General features: G+C 45.3%; 1 protein-coding gene across 12 annotated transcripts in view; it reads left to right on the top strand.

Annotated features, from left to right (window-relative positions):
• PITPNM3 (PITPNM family member 3) overlaps window positions 1-17,595 on the top strand; it is a 913,937-nt gene that overhangs the window by 786,830 nt on the left and 109,512 nt on the right. For all 12 annotated transcript variants that reach the window (XM_068270198.1, XM_068270206.1, XM_068270199.1 and 9 more), the window contains one exon: window positions 14,351-14,523. In XM_068270198.1, the coding sequence (XP_068126299.1) occupies window positions 14,351-14,523 (173 nt within the window). The remainder of the gene's footprint in view (window positions 1-14,350; window positions 14,524-17,595) is intronic.

Raw genomic sequence — 17,595 nt, forward strand, 5'->3', positions numbered from 1 at the left:
TGATGCTCAGTAGAGCATCAATACCACCCTGCATCTTTTTTAGGGGGTGGCATTTACAGTCATACCCATTTAGCCAGGTAGAAAACATTGTGGAATGGGTCACAATACATAAGCCACATCACCAGTGTATTTAACCACTTGACCACTGAGGGGTTTTACCCCTGTAGCACCAGAGCAATTTTCACCTTTCAGCGCTCCTTCCATTCATTCGTCTATAACTTTACCATTACTTATCACAATTAAATGAACTATATCTTTTTTTGTTTTTGACACCAGTTAGGCTTTCTTTAGGTGGGACATTATGCCAAGAATTATTTTATTCTAAATGTGTTTTAAGGGGAAAATAGGAGAAAATGTGGGAAAAAATCATTATTTTTCAGTTTTCGGCCATTATAGTTTTTAAATAATGCATGCTACTGTAATTAAAATCCATGACATTTATTTGCCCATTTGTCCTGGTTATTACACCATTTAAATTATGTCCCTATCACAATGTTTGGCACCAATATTTTATTTGGAAATAAAGGTGCATTTTTTTCCAGTTTTGCATCCATCCCTAATTACAAGCCCATTGTAACATTCTCTGGAGATGCAGCTGCGGGCAGTCAGGATGCCCCCGCAGCTGCTTCGGTTTTCCTGTCTGGCGTTTCTCCTGTCCCTCCGACGTCTAGCACGCCGAGGAGGGGATTGTCAGTGGCTCATAGGGTGGCTTTGTCGCGCGCACAGACAGGACCTTTATGCGGGGAGGAGGCGGGTCAGCTGACCTGCCGGTCGGCTGACGTCAGAGGAGACCCTCGGCAGCTCTGATTGGTTGATGGGCGTGGGTGTGGCCGAAGGGTCTCCTCCGCTTCTTAAGCCTCCGAGAATCACTTGCAAACTGTCTGCTGTTGCGAATGCTTCGTGTGAGCACTCAGATCTTAGATAGTTCCGGTGTGCTTTGATCTGGGAGGAAACCAGGGATTTCACACAATACTAGGAATTATTATTACTATTGTTATTATTGCTTGATTACCTGTGTATGGCTCTGGCTCTCTTCTGACCTCTCTTCCGCTAAATGATTCTGTACTTTAGCCCATCTGATTCTGTTGCTGACTCTGCCTGAATTATCACTATCCTTTTTGCCTGCCGATTTTGTACTGTATCCTCCTGTCTGTTGCCGAACTGATCTGTCTGACCACTCTACTCACCAGTGAGCCCTTGTCACTGGTGAGGTTCATTACTGATAGTACCCACCAGCTACTCTGGTGAGGTCCTGCCAAAACTAATCAGTATTACAGTTGCACCAAGCACTATACACTTGCAATTACCTTGTTAGCTATACTTGCATTATTGGTGATTCTGCAGATCACCATACAATCAGGTATAGTGTCTGATGTATTGGTGATACTGCATAGTTTACAAAGTAACAGTGTTATACCCTCTTGACATAAATATTTAAAGAGTTCAGTCCCTAAGGTAACTATTTATGTATTTTTTTTTACTGTAATTTTTTTTCTTTTTATTACAACCCCCCCCCCCCCCCCCCCCAAAAAAAAAAAAAACACAAAAAACAAAATGTGGAGTGTTGGAGGTAATGAGTTAATTTATAATGTAACACTGTGTATTTATATATGAAAAATGTTTTTAGGTGTTTTTTTACTATTTGGCCACAAAATGGCCACAGTAATTTTTTGTGCAAGCGTCCTGTAAGTGTAGGAAGTACACTTACAGGAAGTGCAATGAGGCTGGGAAAATCACAATGATCGCGCTGCTTCTCATAGAAGCAGCCGATCATTGCTGGGGGGCTTAGATCAATGAACGGGAATGTTTTTTCCCGTTCATTGATCTCCGGGAGCGTGCACACGAGCGAGCGGGAGCGCGGAAAGCGGCGGTAGCGGCGGGGAGTGCGTGCATCTACGCCCCTGGTGGGGAAAGGGTGTTAAAACGGGCGTAGATACATGCACCCGTGGTGGTGAAGAGGTTAAAGGATCACTATCACAAAAAATGTAAACATTTACATTTACATGAAAACACATAAATAAAAAGTACATTTTTTCCAGAGTGAAATGTGCTATAAATTACCTTACTCCTATGTTGCTGTCATTTGCAGTAGGTAGTAGAAAGCTGAAAGAACTGACAGTTTTTGGACTATGCAGGAGCGAGTTTTTGGACTATGCAGGAGCGAGTTTTTGGACTAGTCTATCTCCTCATGGGGGATTCTCAGATATTTCTTTATTTTCAAAAGTAATTGGTGAACGGAAGTTGCTCAGTCCAACTGCGAGAATAGTGTACGAATGAGTAGGGAGGTTGGCCAGCTCCCATATATAGATCCTTTCCAGGGAGTATTTTTGAAAAAAATACATAAATAACAGAGAACCGCCATGAGGAGATGGACTATTCCAAAACCTGTCAGATTTCTACTAACTACTGTAAGTGACAGCAACATAGGAGAAAAGTAATTTATAGCACATTTTACTGTAGAAGAAACATACCTTACTTCTTATTTGTATGCGTTTACATGTATTTTAAAATGTTTCGCGAAAGTGCTCCTTGACCTTTAACTGCAGGAATTAGTGTGCAAGTCTGAGGGGCTACTATCTCTGCTTTCACTGCTCCACCTGAAACCTGTGAGAGCGTTCCTTTACAACCATCCACATTGGAATCCCTCTGTTATGTGACGAGGTAAATATTGGAGGGAAAAGTCATGAAGAGCAACAGGATGGTTTTATCCCACATGTCCAGGATTTAAAGGAGGAAATACAAGGCTAAGGATGTCTACTAACAGAGTAGGAGGAATCTCCCAGAGAGTGTGATGCTGCACTGCAGTATCTGAAGCCCATAGTGTAGCCCATCATAAACATGCAGAGGGTACAATTTGAAGGCCTGCACTATATCCAAGAGCCATTTTCAACCACCCACCACAGATTTGAGATAGTAATCAGATCAAGTAAATTATTCTTAGTCAAACACATTAGTAGATAAGGAACCATTATTATAAAAAAAAATTGTATTTATTTACATAAATAGTTTGATGTGTGATTTGAGATATCACTAATGCTGGTACATGTTCATATGATAAAGTACTATTCTTATTTGGGAAAAGCTCCTTTTTGATACAAAGGGCAAAAAAGGCAATCCTTTACAGGGCGATCCACTTTACCCTAATAAAACCCTCAATAGTTTAGTAAGGATGATGTATCTCTCAAGATACCACAACAATATTTTCCATTTCAAAAAAGAGTTCAAATCTTTATTTGCACAAAATACAAAAACATTCCTTTTGAAGGGATTGAAGCAATCCGATTTGTCAATCTTCATGAATATCAGAGATGTAGTCTAAGCACATTGACAATCAAATCCTCATGAGGCCAATACAGTTATAAATCCTCGCTTGGAGTAGAAAGCAAAATACTTTACTTTTCTGCCTAGAAGATTATTTTGCAGTCTAATCTAAGCAAGAATTTATAACTGTATTGGCCTCATGATTGAGGATTTGATTGTTGATGTGCTTAGACTATATCTCTGATCTTCATGAAGATTGACCGACTGGATTGCTTTAATCCCCATCAAAAGGAATATTTTTGTATTTTGTGCAAATAAAGATTTGAACTTGAACTGTAAAATATTGTTTTGGTATCTTGACATATACATCATCCTTACAAAACTATTGAGCATTATATGATAAAGTACAGCAGAAATAAGAAATACTAGGTGTCAGGAACCGGCCCGCGGCACGCCTGCGTATACGGTTCCTGACTGCGGGTTTGACCAGATTAAGCGGGGAACAGCCTTATTTAAGCTACAAACACGGCTGGAACCCCTCAAACACTTCCCACTGCCACCACTAGCTGTTCGCTAGACACTTCCACTCTGCTGTCGAGTCCTCAGCGCGCACTCCGCGTTTTCGTATTTGGGTCAGCTTTGCGCTTAGGCCGAATACGGGAACGCCACGCACCCACACACACACACAGTTGCAATCTTACACTGTCATGAAGCAAAGACCCACTAACAGTCGTTCCGAACGATACTGTTAGCCACTCTGCTGTCGCTACTCGCACTGGCGTTGTTCGTACGTTGGGTCAGCTGCGCGCTTAGGCCAACGTATGACAAACGCCCCCACACACAATGCGATTACAATTTCATATGGTAGTGTTGCTCAAGCGTACAATTAGGCATGAACTTATACACGGTTACACTTCAGTCTCCTTTAGGCTATGAGTGTTAGTTTAGTACGGCAGAAGTCAAGCTTATTAAATAATAATTTAATATTCCAGAAAAACATAGAACAATGCAGAACTTAATATATACAAAAGATTACAAAAAAACAAAGTAAAAATAGTTACAAGATAAAAGTTATCCACAGTAGAGTCGGCACCACCAAATTGTATTAAAGCTCTTTTTTTATTCCATCAAATCGTAATCTGTAGCAGCGACAGCTCCGCTGTTTCGGTCATGCGACCTTTCTCAAGCTGTTCAGCATTACATATCATCACATTTAAAACCAACACACTTATATACCCCCGTTGACCATAGCCAACCAATCAGTTTGAAATACCAACAACCAATCAGATGGGAGTGGACAAGATAAAAGTTACAAATATAACACACACGGATATTTGCGTAAAATAAAAATGGGGATTAAAAAAACGTTACCAACTTGAAGGTCTCAACGTTGTCGGCAGGAGCATGCCGCTTGTTCGACCAGAAGTCGAGATCAACTCTAGCTATGCACTAACTCCAAGAGCAGATACCGGTGGCTGTCCTGGGTCAGCTTAAATAGTCTGAAGTGTCCCCTGGGACATTTAATGTCCAGCCCCCCGGAACTAATGCACTTTCCCCGTTTGTGACATCACCGAACGCTTGTCATAATCTTTCTTGTGATATGCAAACTTCAAAGGGGTTCCTGTTTTAGCTTCTTGAGGTCTGCAGAATTCAATAGGTGAGATTGTATCCTACCAGACATCAAAAATCTTCCTCCTCATTATTTCCTTGCCTATTGAAGGGGACTGGTCCATTCACGAAGACAATGGCAGCTGTCTACATCAATACAAAAGATCACAGCGTACAGTTCCTCTGGACAGCCAGAAACAGGTAATGAGGTTCCCTTTTGTCTGTCTATTGACACCACACACAATCACATTAATAGTCCATGAAGCTAGCTGCCAATATCTTCAGGCCATACTGGCTGACCTCCACCTCTGAAAGATATACAGCAGACATAAAAATGATAGAATAGGTTTCTTTACTCCCTAATATCATCAGCACCTCAATATATCTCCACACCTCCGCCGTTAACTTGGTGCAAGGCAGATGATCTTCCCAGTTCATCCTGCCTGCACCTACACTGTTGGTTCTGCTTGACGGGACAGCCCATCAGCATTCCCATGATTGCTCCCCTTCCGGATAGCGCTGGCAGGTGATTCTAACGAATCATCCTGCCAAAGCCTACATTGACGGCCTGGCCGGGTGGGGTAACCCTTTAGCATCCTCAGGAGGGTTCCCCACCTGTCAGTTAGCTCCAAACTACACGACTGGAAAGCTAGGTCAGGTTGCTGCAATGTGTCGTTGCCCTTGGCAACCTGACGTAACCAACCAGGGGAATGTGGGTCAGTGACGACCGTGAATTCGCGACCATAGAGACAGTGCTGCAGCTGGGGGAGGGTTCCAACCGTCGCTACACGCACTTTCTCTATAGTGGCAGGAGCTATCTCTCGGTCCCTTTGGGGAACGATTCTCTGCCGGGCTGCCTCCTCCACTTCGGACAGCTCCGAGGGAATAACTTCCCAGAACCCTCTCAGCCTGCCCCTCCCAGCCGGTGACCTGCTGGTTACCCCCTGAGCTCTTCCAGGGTGCTGTCAAATCGAACAGCCCCAGAGAGCTCAGGGCTGCCTGTCACACATTCTAGGAAGGCTGCAGACGGAGAGGCTCCTGGGCCCTCAGAGCCAGGTTCCGAAGTGGATGTTGCTGACCCAGCAACATTTGTCACTTCAGTGGACAGTCCCTCTGCTGTAGACCCGCTAGCGTTGCGGGTTACCACGGCAGCCGAGGGAGCGCCCACCTTATCCATATCATAAACCACATCACCTTTGGTCTTGAAACCATCTGAAGGGGAAGGATCTGGCCTGGTGCCATCTGCCCCTTTAGTGGACAGTCCACCTGCTGCAGCCCAGCGAGCACCGCTGGTTACTCCTGCAGCTGACGGAGTGTCCACATGACACACAGCATTATGTAGCACAACACATATGACATCAGCATTATCAGCCCTACATATATTGTCATTTGGGACATCACATAAAACATCAACATTATCTGTAGCATTACACCCATTGCTACTCAGCCCTTCACCCGTAGCATCAACAGTTCCAGCATCGATTGCATCGATAGTCCGTGCGTCATAAATGACATCATCCGGTTCTGCATTCCTTGTATCAACATGTCCCACTCCAGGCCTAGGCACTGGAGAATCACTAGGGCTGGCTACTAGTACACAGTCCATAGCCCCTGGGGCCTCACCAGCACTCCCCCCTTGCACAGCATTATCAAACCGAACCTGGCAAGAGTCCTGAACTTCTGCTGGGGATGCAGGCTCCACAGGGTTAGGAGTAGGCTCATACCGGGCCACTAACCGTCCCAGGTCAGTACCCAGCAAAACGTTCGTGGGGATGGCATCCGTTACCCCCACTTCTTTCATTCCGCTGCCGGCCCCCCAATCCAGGTGGACCAAGGCGGTGGGTATGGCAGGGGTGACACCCCCAATTCCTCTGACAGCAATCATTTTCCCAGGTATGTACTGCTCCGGGTTCACAAGCTGGGGATGTATGAGAGTCACTTCTGCTCCAGTGTCTCTCAGCCCAGTGGCTACTGTACCCCCAACCGTGACAAGCTGCAGATTCTCTGCATAGCCAGTAGCATTCCTGGTAGCACACAAAGCCGTTGGGACTTCACTGGGGTTTGAGGCCTCACTGGATTTTGGGGCCTCCCTCTTCCTCTCTGGGCAAGTCGTGCTGATATGACCCACCCTGTCACATACAAAGCATTTCCGAGTGTCAGGTTGCTTGAATCCAGGAGACAGCGGTGCTTGCCTCCTCTGGGTGCTGGGTGAAACAGGTTTAGCAATCTGTTCTCCTCTCCAGCTGGGCGTAGTAGTCCTCCGGGACTCAGGTGCTCTATGGGCGGTGTAGGCATCGGCCATTTCCGCAGCCTCATCCACTGTCTTTGGTTCTCGATCCAGCACAAACAGCCGGACCTCAACAGGACAGGTGTGTAGGAACTGGTCTTTTATCATCAGCTCCTGCAGGGCATCCAAGGTTTTAACTGACAGTCCTTTTAGCCACTGCTGGAAGGCAGGGCGCAGGTTGCAAGCATGATCCAGGTAGCTGTCATTAGGACCTCGCTGCACTGTCCTGAAACGTTTGCGATACACCTCTGGCGTGAGGTGGTATCGCGCAATGATGGCTTTCTTAATTGCCTCAAAGTCTGTTTCTTCTTCCTGGGGGAGACTCACAAACGCCTCCAGGGCCTTGCCTCTCAGCCCTGGTGTGAGGTATCTTGCCCACTGCTCACGGGGCACCCCATACTGCTGACAAGTCCTTTCAAACCCCTGTAGGAAAGTGTCTATGTCAGAGTCCTTGTTCATAGCGGGGAACTTATCCAGGGGGATTCTGTGGACTCGCTCACCTTCGCGCTCTGCGGGTCCAGCAGACCGGTTCTGCTGCTGAAGTTTAGCCAGCTCCAGCTGGTGTTGCCGTTCAGCTCTTTCCCTCTCGGCCTGGAGTCGCTGTGCAGCTTGTTCCCGCTCGGCTTGGTGTCGCCGTTCAGCTCTTCCCTCCTCTGCCTGTCGGTGCAGTAGGATCAGCTTTAGGCGCAGTTCAGGATCAGCCGAGTTCAGTAGCTGTAGATCAGCTTCCAGAGATGGCATCTCCGTGTTCGGTGGATCATCCAGGACATCGTCTCCACTCGCATTCTGTGGCGGGAGCGATTCCTCCTCTGGCGTTTCGTGAGCTGCATCCGCTGACGTTGAAGCACGGGCTCGCTCTGCCTCATCATACTCCTCGAGCGCACGAACTAACTGCTCCTTAGTCTGGCCGCTCACCGTCTCGATGCCTTTGTGCTCACACAGGTTGAGTAGTATCTCCTTGTTTTGCCTTGCATAGCTGGATGCTTTCTGAGCCATCGTGTTGCAAAAAAGAAAAAGAAAAAAGGGGGGGGAGGGAAAGCAAACACCAAGTGTGTATCTTTGAACAAAAAAAACGTATATAGATTCTGCACTGAGTAGACTTCTGTAGGCTAGATGCTTCTAGCAAGCTTCCAGCCTTTAGTACTCAGAATAGCGAGCTAAACTGCGTACTAATGTACTAAACGATGCCACCACTGCCAGCCAATTATGTCAGGAACCGGCCCGCGGCACGCCTGCGTATACGGTTCCCGACTGCGGGTTTGACCAGATTAAGCGGGGAACAGCCTTATTTAAGCTACAAACAAGGCTGGAACCCCTCAAACACTTCCCACTGCCACCACTAGCTGTTCGCTAGACACTTCCACTCTGCTGTCGAGTCCTCAGCGCGCACTCCGCGTTTTTGTATTTGGGTCAGCTTTGCGCTTAGGCCGAATACGGGAACACCACGCACCCACACACACACACAGTTGCAATCTTACACTGTCGTGAAGCAAAGACCCACTAACAGTCGTTCCGAACGATACTGTTAGCCACTCTGCTGTCGCTACTCGCACTGGCGTTGTTCGTACGTTGGGTCAGCTGCGCGCTTAGGCCAACGTATGACAAACGCCCCCACACACAATGCGATTACAATTTCATACGGTAGTGTTGCTCAAGCGTACAATTAGGCATGAACTTATACACGGTTACACTTCAGTCTCCTTTAGGCTATGAGTGTTAGTTTAGTACGGCAGAAGTCAAGCTTATTAAATAATAATTTAATATTCCAGAAAAACATAGAACAATACAGAACTTAATATATACAAAAGATTACAAAAAACAAAGTAAAAATAGTTACAAGATAAAACTTACAAAGATAACACACACGGATATTTGCGTAAAATAAAAATGGGGATTAAAAAAACGTTACCAACTTGAAGGTCTCAACGTTGTCGGCAGGAGCATGCTGCTTGTTCGACCAGAAGTCGAGATCAACTCTAGCTAAGCGCTAACTCCAAGAGCAGATACCGGTGGCTGTCCTGGGTCAGCTTAAATAGTCTGAAGTGTCCCCTGGGGCATTTCATGTCCAGCCCCCAGGAACTAATGCACTTTCCCCGTTTGTGACATCACCGAACGCTTGTCATAATCTTTCTTGTGATATGCAAACTTTAAAGGGGTTCCTGTTTTAGCTTCTTGAAATCTGCAGAATTCAATAGGTGAGATTGTATCCTACCAGACATCAAAAATCTTCCTCCTCATTATTTCCTTGCCTATTGAAGGGGACTGGTCCATTCACTGAAGACAATGGCAGCTGTCTACATCAATACAAAAGATCACAGCGTACAGTTCCTCTGGACAGCCAGAAACAGGTAATGAGGTTCCCTTTTGTCTGTCTATTGACACCACACACAATCACATTAATAGTCCATGAAGCTAGCTGCCAATATCTTCAGGCCATACTGGCTGACCTCCACCTCTGAAAGATATACAGCAGGCATAAAAATGATAGAATAGGTTTCTTTACTCCCTAATATCATCAGCACCTCAATATATCTCCACACTAGGGGAATGTGGTATCAATGATGTCTTCACGTTTGCTTTATTTGTATTATTTTTTTATATCTAGTTGACATTTATGTCATTAGATCAAAAATAGCAATGTAATTTGTTTAACCTGTCATTACTTTTTCGGCTGTCTGTATTAGAGCTGTTTTACAGATTTAGAAAATGTTTTGGGAAAAAATTATGGCCAAACAAAGTTATTATGAAAGTAGTTGTGGAGCACTCCTCAAGTTCAAGGCGGATGTGCCACGGTTAGACCAGCTGCACTCTGGTTGTTCAATTGTAGAAAGCAGAAAAACCGGCATTATCCATTCATTATCCAGTAAAGCTCTTTTATTAGCTCTTCAAAGACATAACAGCAATCAAAAAGCGACGTTTCAGGGCAACCGCCCCTTTATCAAGCTATGCTGTACAAGAGACAATCTAGCAATGAATCCCACCATTCATATATACCCCAGAAGCCCACCAGAGCAGCCAATCAAAATATCCCACTAACTGTCTAGCCGATCCTTCCGGTCTCACCTTGTGCGGACCTGATGGGTGACTGCTCTCCTGGTTCTGCTATTGGAGGATTCAAACTGTGTTCTCCCCCACCTTTCCCATCTCACCAACGGACACCTCTATTCCGGCGCACATCCTGCGCTGGTGCCCCTCCCACCAGGCCGCCTCACCGGCGGACCTGATGGGGAACTGGCTACTGTGACGCGAAGTGCGGAGATAACACCACCTATCGCGTCACCCAGCAACGGCAGACGCAGGCGGCGTTGCTAACACCGCTCTGCGCTGTTAGATGTAACTAAGGAGGACGCCGCCCGAGGCGGCCAATGGGAAGAGACCCAACCAGATACTATATATTGCTTTATTAAAGAGAGACCCTGCAGCATGCATTTTTCACTACAAATACTTTATGAACATTACGCAGAGGGCGGCAAAAAGAGCCCAAGAAGGGACCAAGCATAACTTCATCTTAACATATATCACCACATCCGAGGCTAGCGCTGGATGCATAAATCATGCATGCAGCATCAGCCATCACATTCCAGCAATCAGCATATGTCATACATGTGAGGGCAGTATCAGGAGTCAGTACATTAGATCTTATCGTCTCATATAGCATATATTATAAGTTGAGCGAAATGTAGAGAATACAATAGCCCACATCAAGCTCAAAGTGGGGCACAAGGGAACATGGGCTAAATATTAAGAAATAATCAAATAAACGGTAATAGATCAAATTCTCTGTTGAGGCCCCTCGGTTCCATTGTGTCCAGCTTTTTTATCCAAAATGCCTCTCTATATAGTAATTTCTTAACCCTATCACCCCCTCTCCTCAGTGGGCCAACCTGTTCAATAATCATATATCTAAGTTGTCTCACATTATGTTGAGCCTGTTGAAAGTGATAAGCTACTGCTTGGTCAGTCAAAGATTCTCTAATCGCATGCTTATGCGACGACAGCCGTTTTTTGATTTTCTGTGTGGTCTGCCCAACATATAATAATCCGCATGGGCATTTTAGCGCATATATCACATAACTAGAATCGCACGTAAAGCAATCGTTTATTTTAAATTTTATACCTTTATGTGGGTGTACAATATGGTCACCCTTAATCACTGAATTACAATGAACACAGTTCATAAATGGAAACGTGCCTCTGCGATTAGACTTTGGCTGACCTCTTAAAGTTGAATCAGCATGAACTAAACAATCCCGCAGGTTAGGGGCCCTCTTATAGGAGATAAGTGGAGGATTCCTGAAATATCGTATATCTGGGAAACTGTTCGAGAGCAGATACCAATGTCTTTTAATTATTTTTGCTATGCAGTCACTTTGTGTATTATATCTAGTGACAAACGGTATCCGCTCCCGAACATCACCCCTTTGTCTCCTAACTCCCAAACTGCCATCTGTCACCCTAGACCTGGCCCCCTGGACCAAATCCCCAGGATAACCTCTACTGATAAATTTTTGTTGCATTTGTTCCATCCTCTGTGTGCTGACCTCAGCATTGCCCACATTCCTTTGTACTCTTTGAAATTGTCCGACTGGGACAGACCTACTAGTAGCCCACGGATGGAAACTCCCAAAATGCAACAGAGAGTTCACATCCCTGGGCTTAACATAGAGATCCGTAACCAATCTCTGGCCCTTGCACATGACCAGTGTATCCAAGAAACTAATCTGTTTGTCTGAGCTGTGTACAGTAAGCCTAATGTCCGGACATCTTATCATCAATTGATCAACAAACTCCACTAGGGTCAAATGTGGCCCCGCCCACACGCAAAAAATATCATCTATATAGTGAAACCATTGAACTGCATATTTCTGAAAGAGTTCACTTGAATAAACAAACTATTTCAGAGAGTACATAGGATTGTGGGCGATGATGAGGTCAGGACACAGAGGATGGAACAAATGCAACAAAAATTTATCAGTAGAGGTTATCCTGGGGATTTGGTCCAGGGGGGCAGGTCTAGGGTGACAGATGGCAGTTTGGGAGTTAGGAGACAAAGGGGTGATGTTCGGGAGCGGATACCGTTTGTCACTAGATATAATACACAAAGTGACTGCACAGCAAAAATAATTAAAAGACATTGGTATCTGCTCTCGAACAGTTTCCCAGATATACGATATTTCAGGAATCCTCCACTTATCTCCTATAAGAGGGCCCCTAACCTGCGGGATCGTTTAGTTCATGCTGATTCAACTTTAAGAGGTCAGCCAAAGTCTAATCGCAGAGGCACGTTTCCGTGTATGAACTGTGTTCATTGTAATTCAGTGATTAAGGGTGACCATATTGTACACCCACATACAGGTATAAAATTTAAAATAAACGATTGCTTTACGTGCGATTCTAGTTATGTGATATATGCGCTAAAATGCCCATGCGGATTATTATATGTTGGGCAGACCACACAGAAAATCAAAAAACGGCTGTCGTCGCATAAGCATGCGATTAGAGAATCTTTGACTGACCAAGCAGTAGCTTATCACTTTCAACAGGCTCAACATAATGTGAGACAACTTAGATATATGATTATTGAACAGGTTGGCCCACTGAGGAGAGGGGGTGATAGGGTTAAGAAATTACTATATAGAGAGGCATTTTGGATAAAAAAGCTGGACACAATGGAACCGAGGGGCCTCAACAGAGAATTTGATCGATTACCGTTTATTTGATTATTTCTTAATATTTAGCCCATGTTCCCTTGTGCCCCACTTTGAGCTTGATGTGGGCTATTGTATGCTCTACATTTCGCTCAACTCATAATATATGCTATATGAGACGATAAGATCTAATGTACTGACTCCTGATACTGCCCTCACATGTATGACATATGCTGATTGCTGGAATGTGATGGCTGATGCTGCATGCATGATTTATGCATCCAGCGCTAGCCTCGGATGTGGTGATCAATGTTAAGATGAAGTTATGCTTGGTCCCCTCTTGGGCTCTTTTTGCCGCCCTCTGCGTGATGTTCATAAAGTATTTGTAGTGAAAAATGCATGCTGCAGGGTCTCTCTTTAATAAAGCAATATATAGTATCTGGTTGGGTCTCTTCCCATTGGCCGCCTCGGCCGTCGCCCTCCTTAGTTACATCTAACAGCGCAGAGCGGTGTTAGCAACGCCGCCTGCGTCTGCCGTTGCTGGGTGACGTGATAGGCGGAGTTATCTCCGCGCTTCGCGTCACAGTAGCCAGTTCCCGATCAGGTCCGCCGGTGAGGCGGCCTGGTGGGAGTGGCTCCAGCGCAGGATGTGCGCCGGAATAGAGGTGTCCGTTGGTGAGATGGGAGAGGTGGGGGAGAACACAGTTTGAATCCTCCAATAGCAGAACCATGAGAGCAGTCACCCATCAGGTCCGCACAAGGTGAGACCAGAAGGATTGGCTAGACAGTTAGTGGGATATTTTGATTGGCTGCTCTGGTGGGCTGCTGGGGTATACATGAATGGTGGGATTCATTGCTAGATTGTCTCCTGTACAGCATAGCTTGATAAAGGGGCGGTTGCCCTGAAACGTCGCTTTTTGATTGCTGTTATGTCTTTGAACAGCTAATAAAAGAGCTTTACTGGATACTGAATGGATAATGCCGGTTTTTCTGCTTTCTACGGCCAAACAAAGTTAATAACTATAAAATATGTCTTGAGTCTTGGCAAAAACTATCAAGGTTTTCTCAAACAAGGCATCTCTTGAATTTTTGGAAACTGTGGCGTTGCTCTTAACACTTCATCTCAGAGAACATCACACATTTTCATATTGACAATTTATAATTGCTCTAGTATGACTGTTCACATAATTATTAATAAATGTAAGTTTAGTTTGCTTTTATGCACATTTTTGTAAGCCCATGGGAAAAGCTGTTCATGTTTTTCCAAAGTATTCAAGTACAGTTTCCAGAAACTTCACGAAAAGCCAGATGAACTAAACATAACAAGTAAACGAGGTAGGCTGCTTTTAGCTATGTTTGGTAAAATCACTGAAATGCCTATTTGTATCATAGACTGTATTGTTTTTATTGCTTGTCATGAAATGAACTACAGTGGCTTCAAATGTCGCATTATGATGATGATTCATTTCAAATTATGAACCACAATTCTTTGTCTTCACCTTACCTTCCGTAGTTCAATACTTACCCTATTCCTTTTTTTTTACAGTATCCATTCCAGTGTGCTGAAAGATGACGTGGACTTTCCACAAACCGGGAGCTCTAACCTCTGTGATGTCATCATGGGGCGCTTCGACTTTGAGGTTTCAGACTTCTTCCTGTTTGGCTCCCCACTTGGTCTAGTACTGGCAATGAGAAGAACAGTGCTACCCAGCCTGGATGGTAAGGGTTAATTTATCTATTTTTTTTCTTATGATGGAAGAGAAAGTTTAATAGCCTTAGTATTTTTTATTTATTTTTCATTTAAAAGTCATTATAAATTAATATTGCAAATAAATAAATAAATAAATAAGCAATGTTAGTCATGAAAGAGGCGCTGCAGTAGTATAATGTAATACATTATTCAGAACATCCAGGTTTTTGTTACTTATCCTGGTTTCAGCATCAGAAATGCATCCTATATGTATATATTCCTGTATATTGGTATGTAACCCCGCTCTCCCAGCGATGTATAGCTGAAGCTATGATGTCACAGCATTCTACCCCAGAGCACTGTGTAAGACCAGGTGTTGTTTCTGCAAACTTACCACCAAACAATCATTCCACAGTGATGCACCTTGCCAACAGTAAAATGTCAGCGTCTGTCATAAAATTAAGAATGTAAACCAGGGTGAAGAAAGATTTTACAATAGGCAAACATTGACTAAGAAATTAATAAAGTAATACTGTAAAAAAAAATAAGCAATTTGAAGCGTTCCTGAATTGAGATGGCCCGAACGGTTCGCCGGCGAACTTCCGGGGGTTTGCGATCGCGGAGAACCGCGAACTTTTGCAGAAGTTCGGTTCGCCCCCATAATGCACCATTAGGGTCAACTTTGACCCTCTACATCACAGTCAGCAGGCACATTGTAGCCAATCAGGCTACACTGCCTCCTGGAGCCACTCCCCCCCTTATAAAAGGCAGGCATCCACGGCCATTTTACTCACTCATGTGCCTGCAGTAAATAGAGAAGGGACAGCTGCTGCTGCTGCTGCAGACTCTCATAGAGAAAGATTAGTTAGGCTCTTAAAGGCTTGTTAGCTTGCTCCTTGCTGATTCTTATTGCTAAAATAGCACCCCACAACAGCTCTTTTGAGAGCTAATCTTGTTCTTGTGATCTATTTTTTTTTCTGTGTGTCCCACTGACACTTGTGTTGCATAGACAGCCTTAGTAATTCCTACTGTGTGTGCCACTGCCAGGCCCAGCACATTCAGTAACTACCTGTGTGTGTGACAAGTGCACATTGTAATACCCATTACTGCAAATACCTACCTACCTGTTGTTCACAGTGCACCCACCTACCTACGTGAGTTGAGCGCACGCAGTGTCACTGTGCCTGTCCACTACCTGTCTGTGTGTGACAGGTGCATATTGTAATACCCATTACTGTATATACCTACCTACCTGTTGTTCACAGTGCACCCACCTACCTACATGAGTTGAGCACACGCAGTGTCACTGTGCTTGTCTGGTACCTGTCTGTGTGTGACAAGTGCACATTGTAATACCCATCGCTGCATATACCTACCTACCTGTTGTTCACAGTGCACCCACCCACCTAGCTACGTGAGTTGAGCACACACAGTGTCACTGTGCCTGTCCAGTACCTGTCTGTGTGTGACAGGTGCACATTGTAATACCCATCACTGCATATACCTACCTGTTGTGTTCAGTGCATCCACCTCATCTCTGCATATACCTACCTGTTGTGTTCAGTGCACCCACCTACCTACGTGAGTGCACGCAGTGTGATATTCCACTCCGTGCATACCTGTTAACTGCACCTGTGTGACTGCACATTGTATTAGTTAAGTCAGTACATACCTTTCACTTCATCCCCCCCCCCCCCAATATGGACACAACAGACAAACCAGGCAGAGGTAGAGGCAGACCCAGAGGAAGGCCACCTGGCAGGGCTGTGCGAGGTCGTGTTGATGTAATTTCGTGCGGCCCTGGCCCAAAGCACAGTGCTCAGAAGAAGGCATGTCCCATCAACTCCCAAGATTGTCAGAACGTGGTTGACTATTTAACACAGAACACCTCATCTTCCGCAGTCACCAGCGCTACTACAAGGACCACATCCATTGCATTTGACACTTCGCAGGAGTTAATTGGTGGGGAATTAACTGATTCACAGCCATTATTTTTACAACCAGATGAAGGTGCTAAGCAAGTTACACCACCTCATATGTCTGAGTTAGGAGGCGACACTATGAACGTAATGTGTGAGGAGGTGGGGGATTATAAAGTACCTGCTGTTGGTGCCGTTTTGGAGGTGTCTGAGGCGAGCGAAGCTGGGCAGGATGATTATGATGATACGGATCCCACATGGGTTCCTAATAGACAAGATGACCAAGGGGACAGTTCAGAGGGGGGGATCAGAGAGGAGTAGGAAGAGATGAGTTCCTGAAAGAAGCAGGGGGAGCTCGTCGTCAGAAACAGCTGGTGGCAGTGTCCGGCGCCATGTATCGCCACCTATGTACAGCCAGCCAACATGCCCTTCAACGTCAGCTGCTGATGCCACTATAGTGCCATCACCCCAGGGTGGCTCAGCGGTTTGGAAATTTTTTTAATGTGTCTGCCTCAGATCGGAGCAATGCCACCTGTTAGCTCTGCCTCCAAAAATTGAGCCATGGAAAGGCCAACACTCACGTAGGGACAAATGCCTTACGAAGGCACATGGAGAAAAGGCACAGACTGCAATTGGAGGAGCACCTGAGCAAAAGCAGCACACAAAAGAAAAGCCATCCTTCTCCTCTTCCTTCTTCAGGTGCATCATCTTCAGCCGCTTTCTCCCTTGCACCTTCACAGCCACCCGCCTCCACTCCGCCTCTGACCTTGAGCGGTTCTTGATCCTCTGCCCACAGCAGCCAGCTGTCCATGAAGGAAATCTTTGAGCGGAAGAAGCCAATTTCTGCCAGTTACCCCCTTGCTCAGCATCTGACAGCTGGTGTGGTGGAACTGTTAGATTGCCAGCTGTTACCATACAAGCTAGTGGACTCTGAGGGCTTCCGTAAATGTGTGGCCATTGGGACACCGCAGTGGAAGATACCAGGCTGCAATTATTTTTCTAAAAAGGCGATACCCAAACTGTACCGTGAAGTGGAGAGGCAAGTGGTGTCATCTCTGGCACACAGCGTTGGGTCAAGGGTCCACCTGACCACGGATGCCTGGTCTGCCAAGCACGGTCAGGGCAGGTACATAACTTACACAGCCCATTGGGTCAACCTGGTGACCAATGGCAAGCAGGGAG

Source organism: Hyperolius riggenbachi, chromosome 2 (assembly GCF_040937935.1).
Source record: "Hyperolius riggenbachi isolate aHypRig1 chromosome 2, aHypRig1.pri, whole genome shotgun sequence".
NCBI lineage: Eukaryota > Metazoa > Chordata > Amphibia > Anura > Hyperoliidae > Hyperolius > Hyperolius riggenbachi.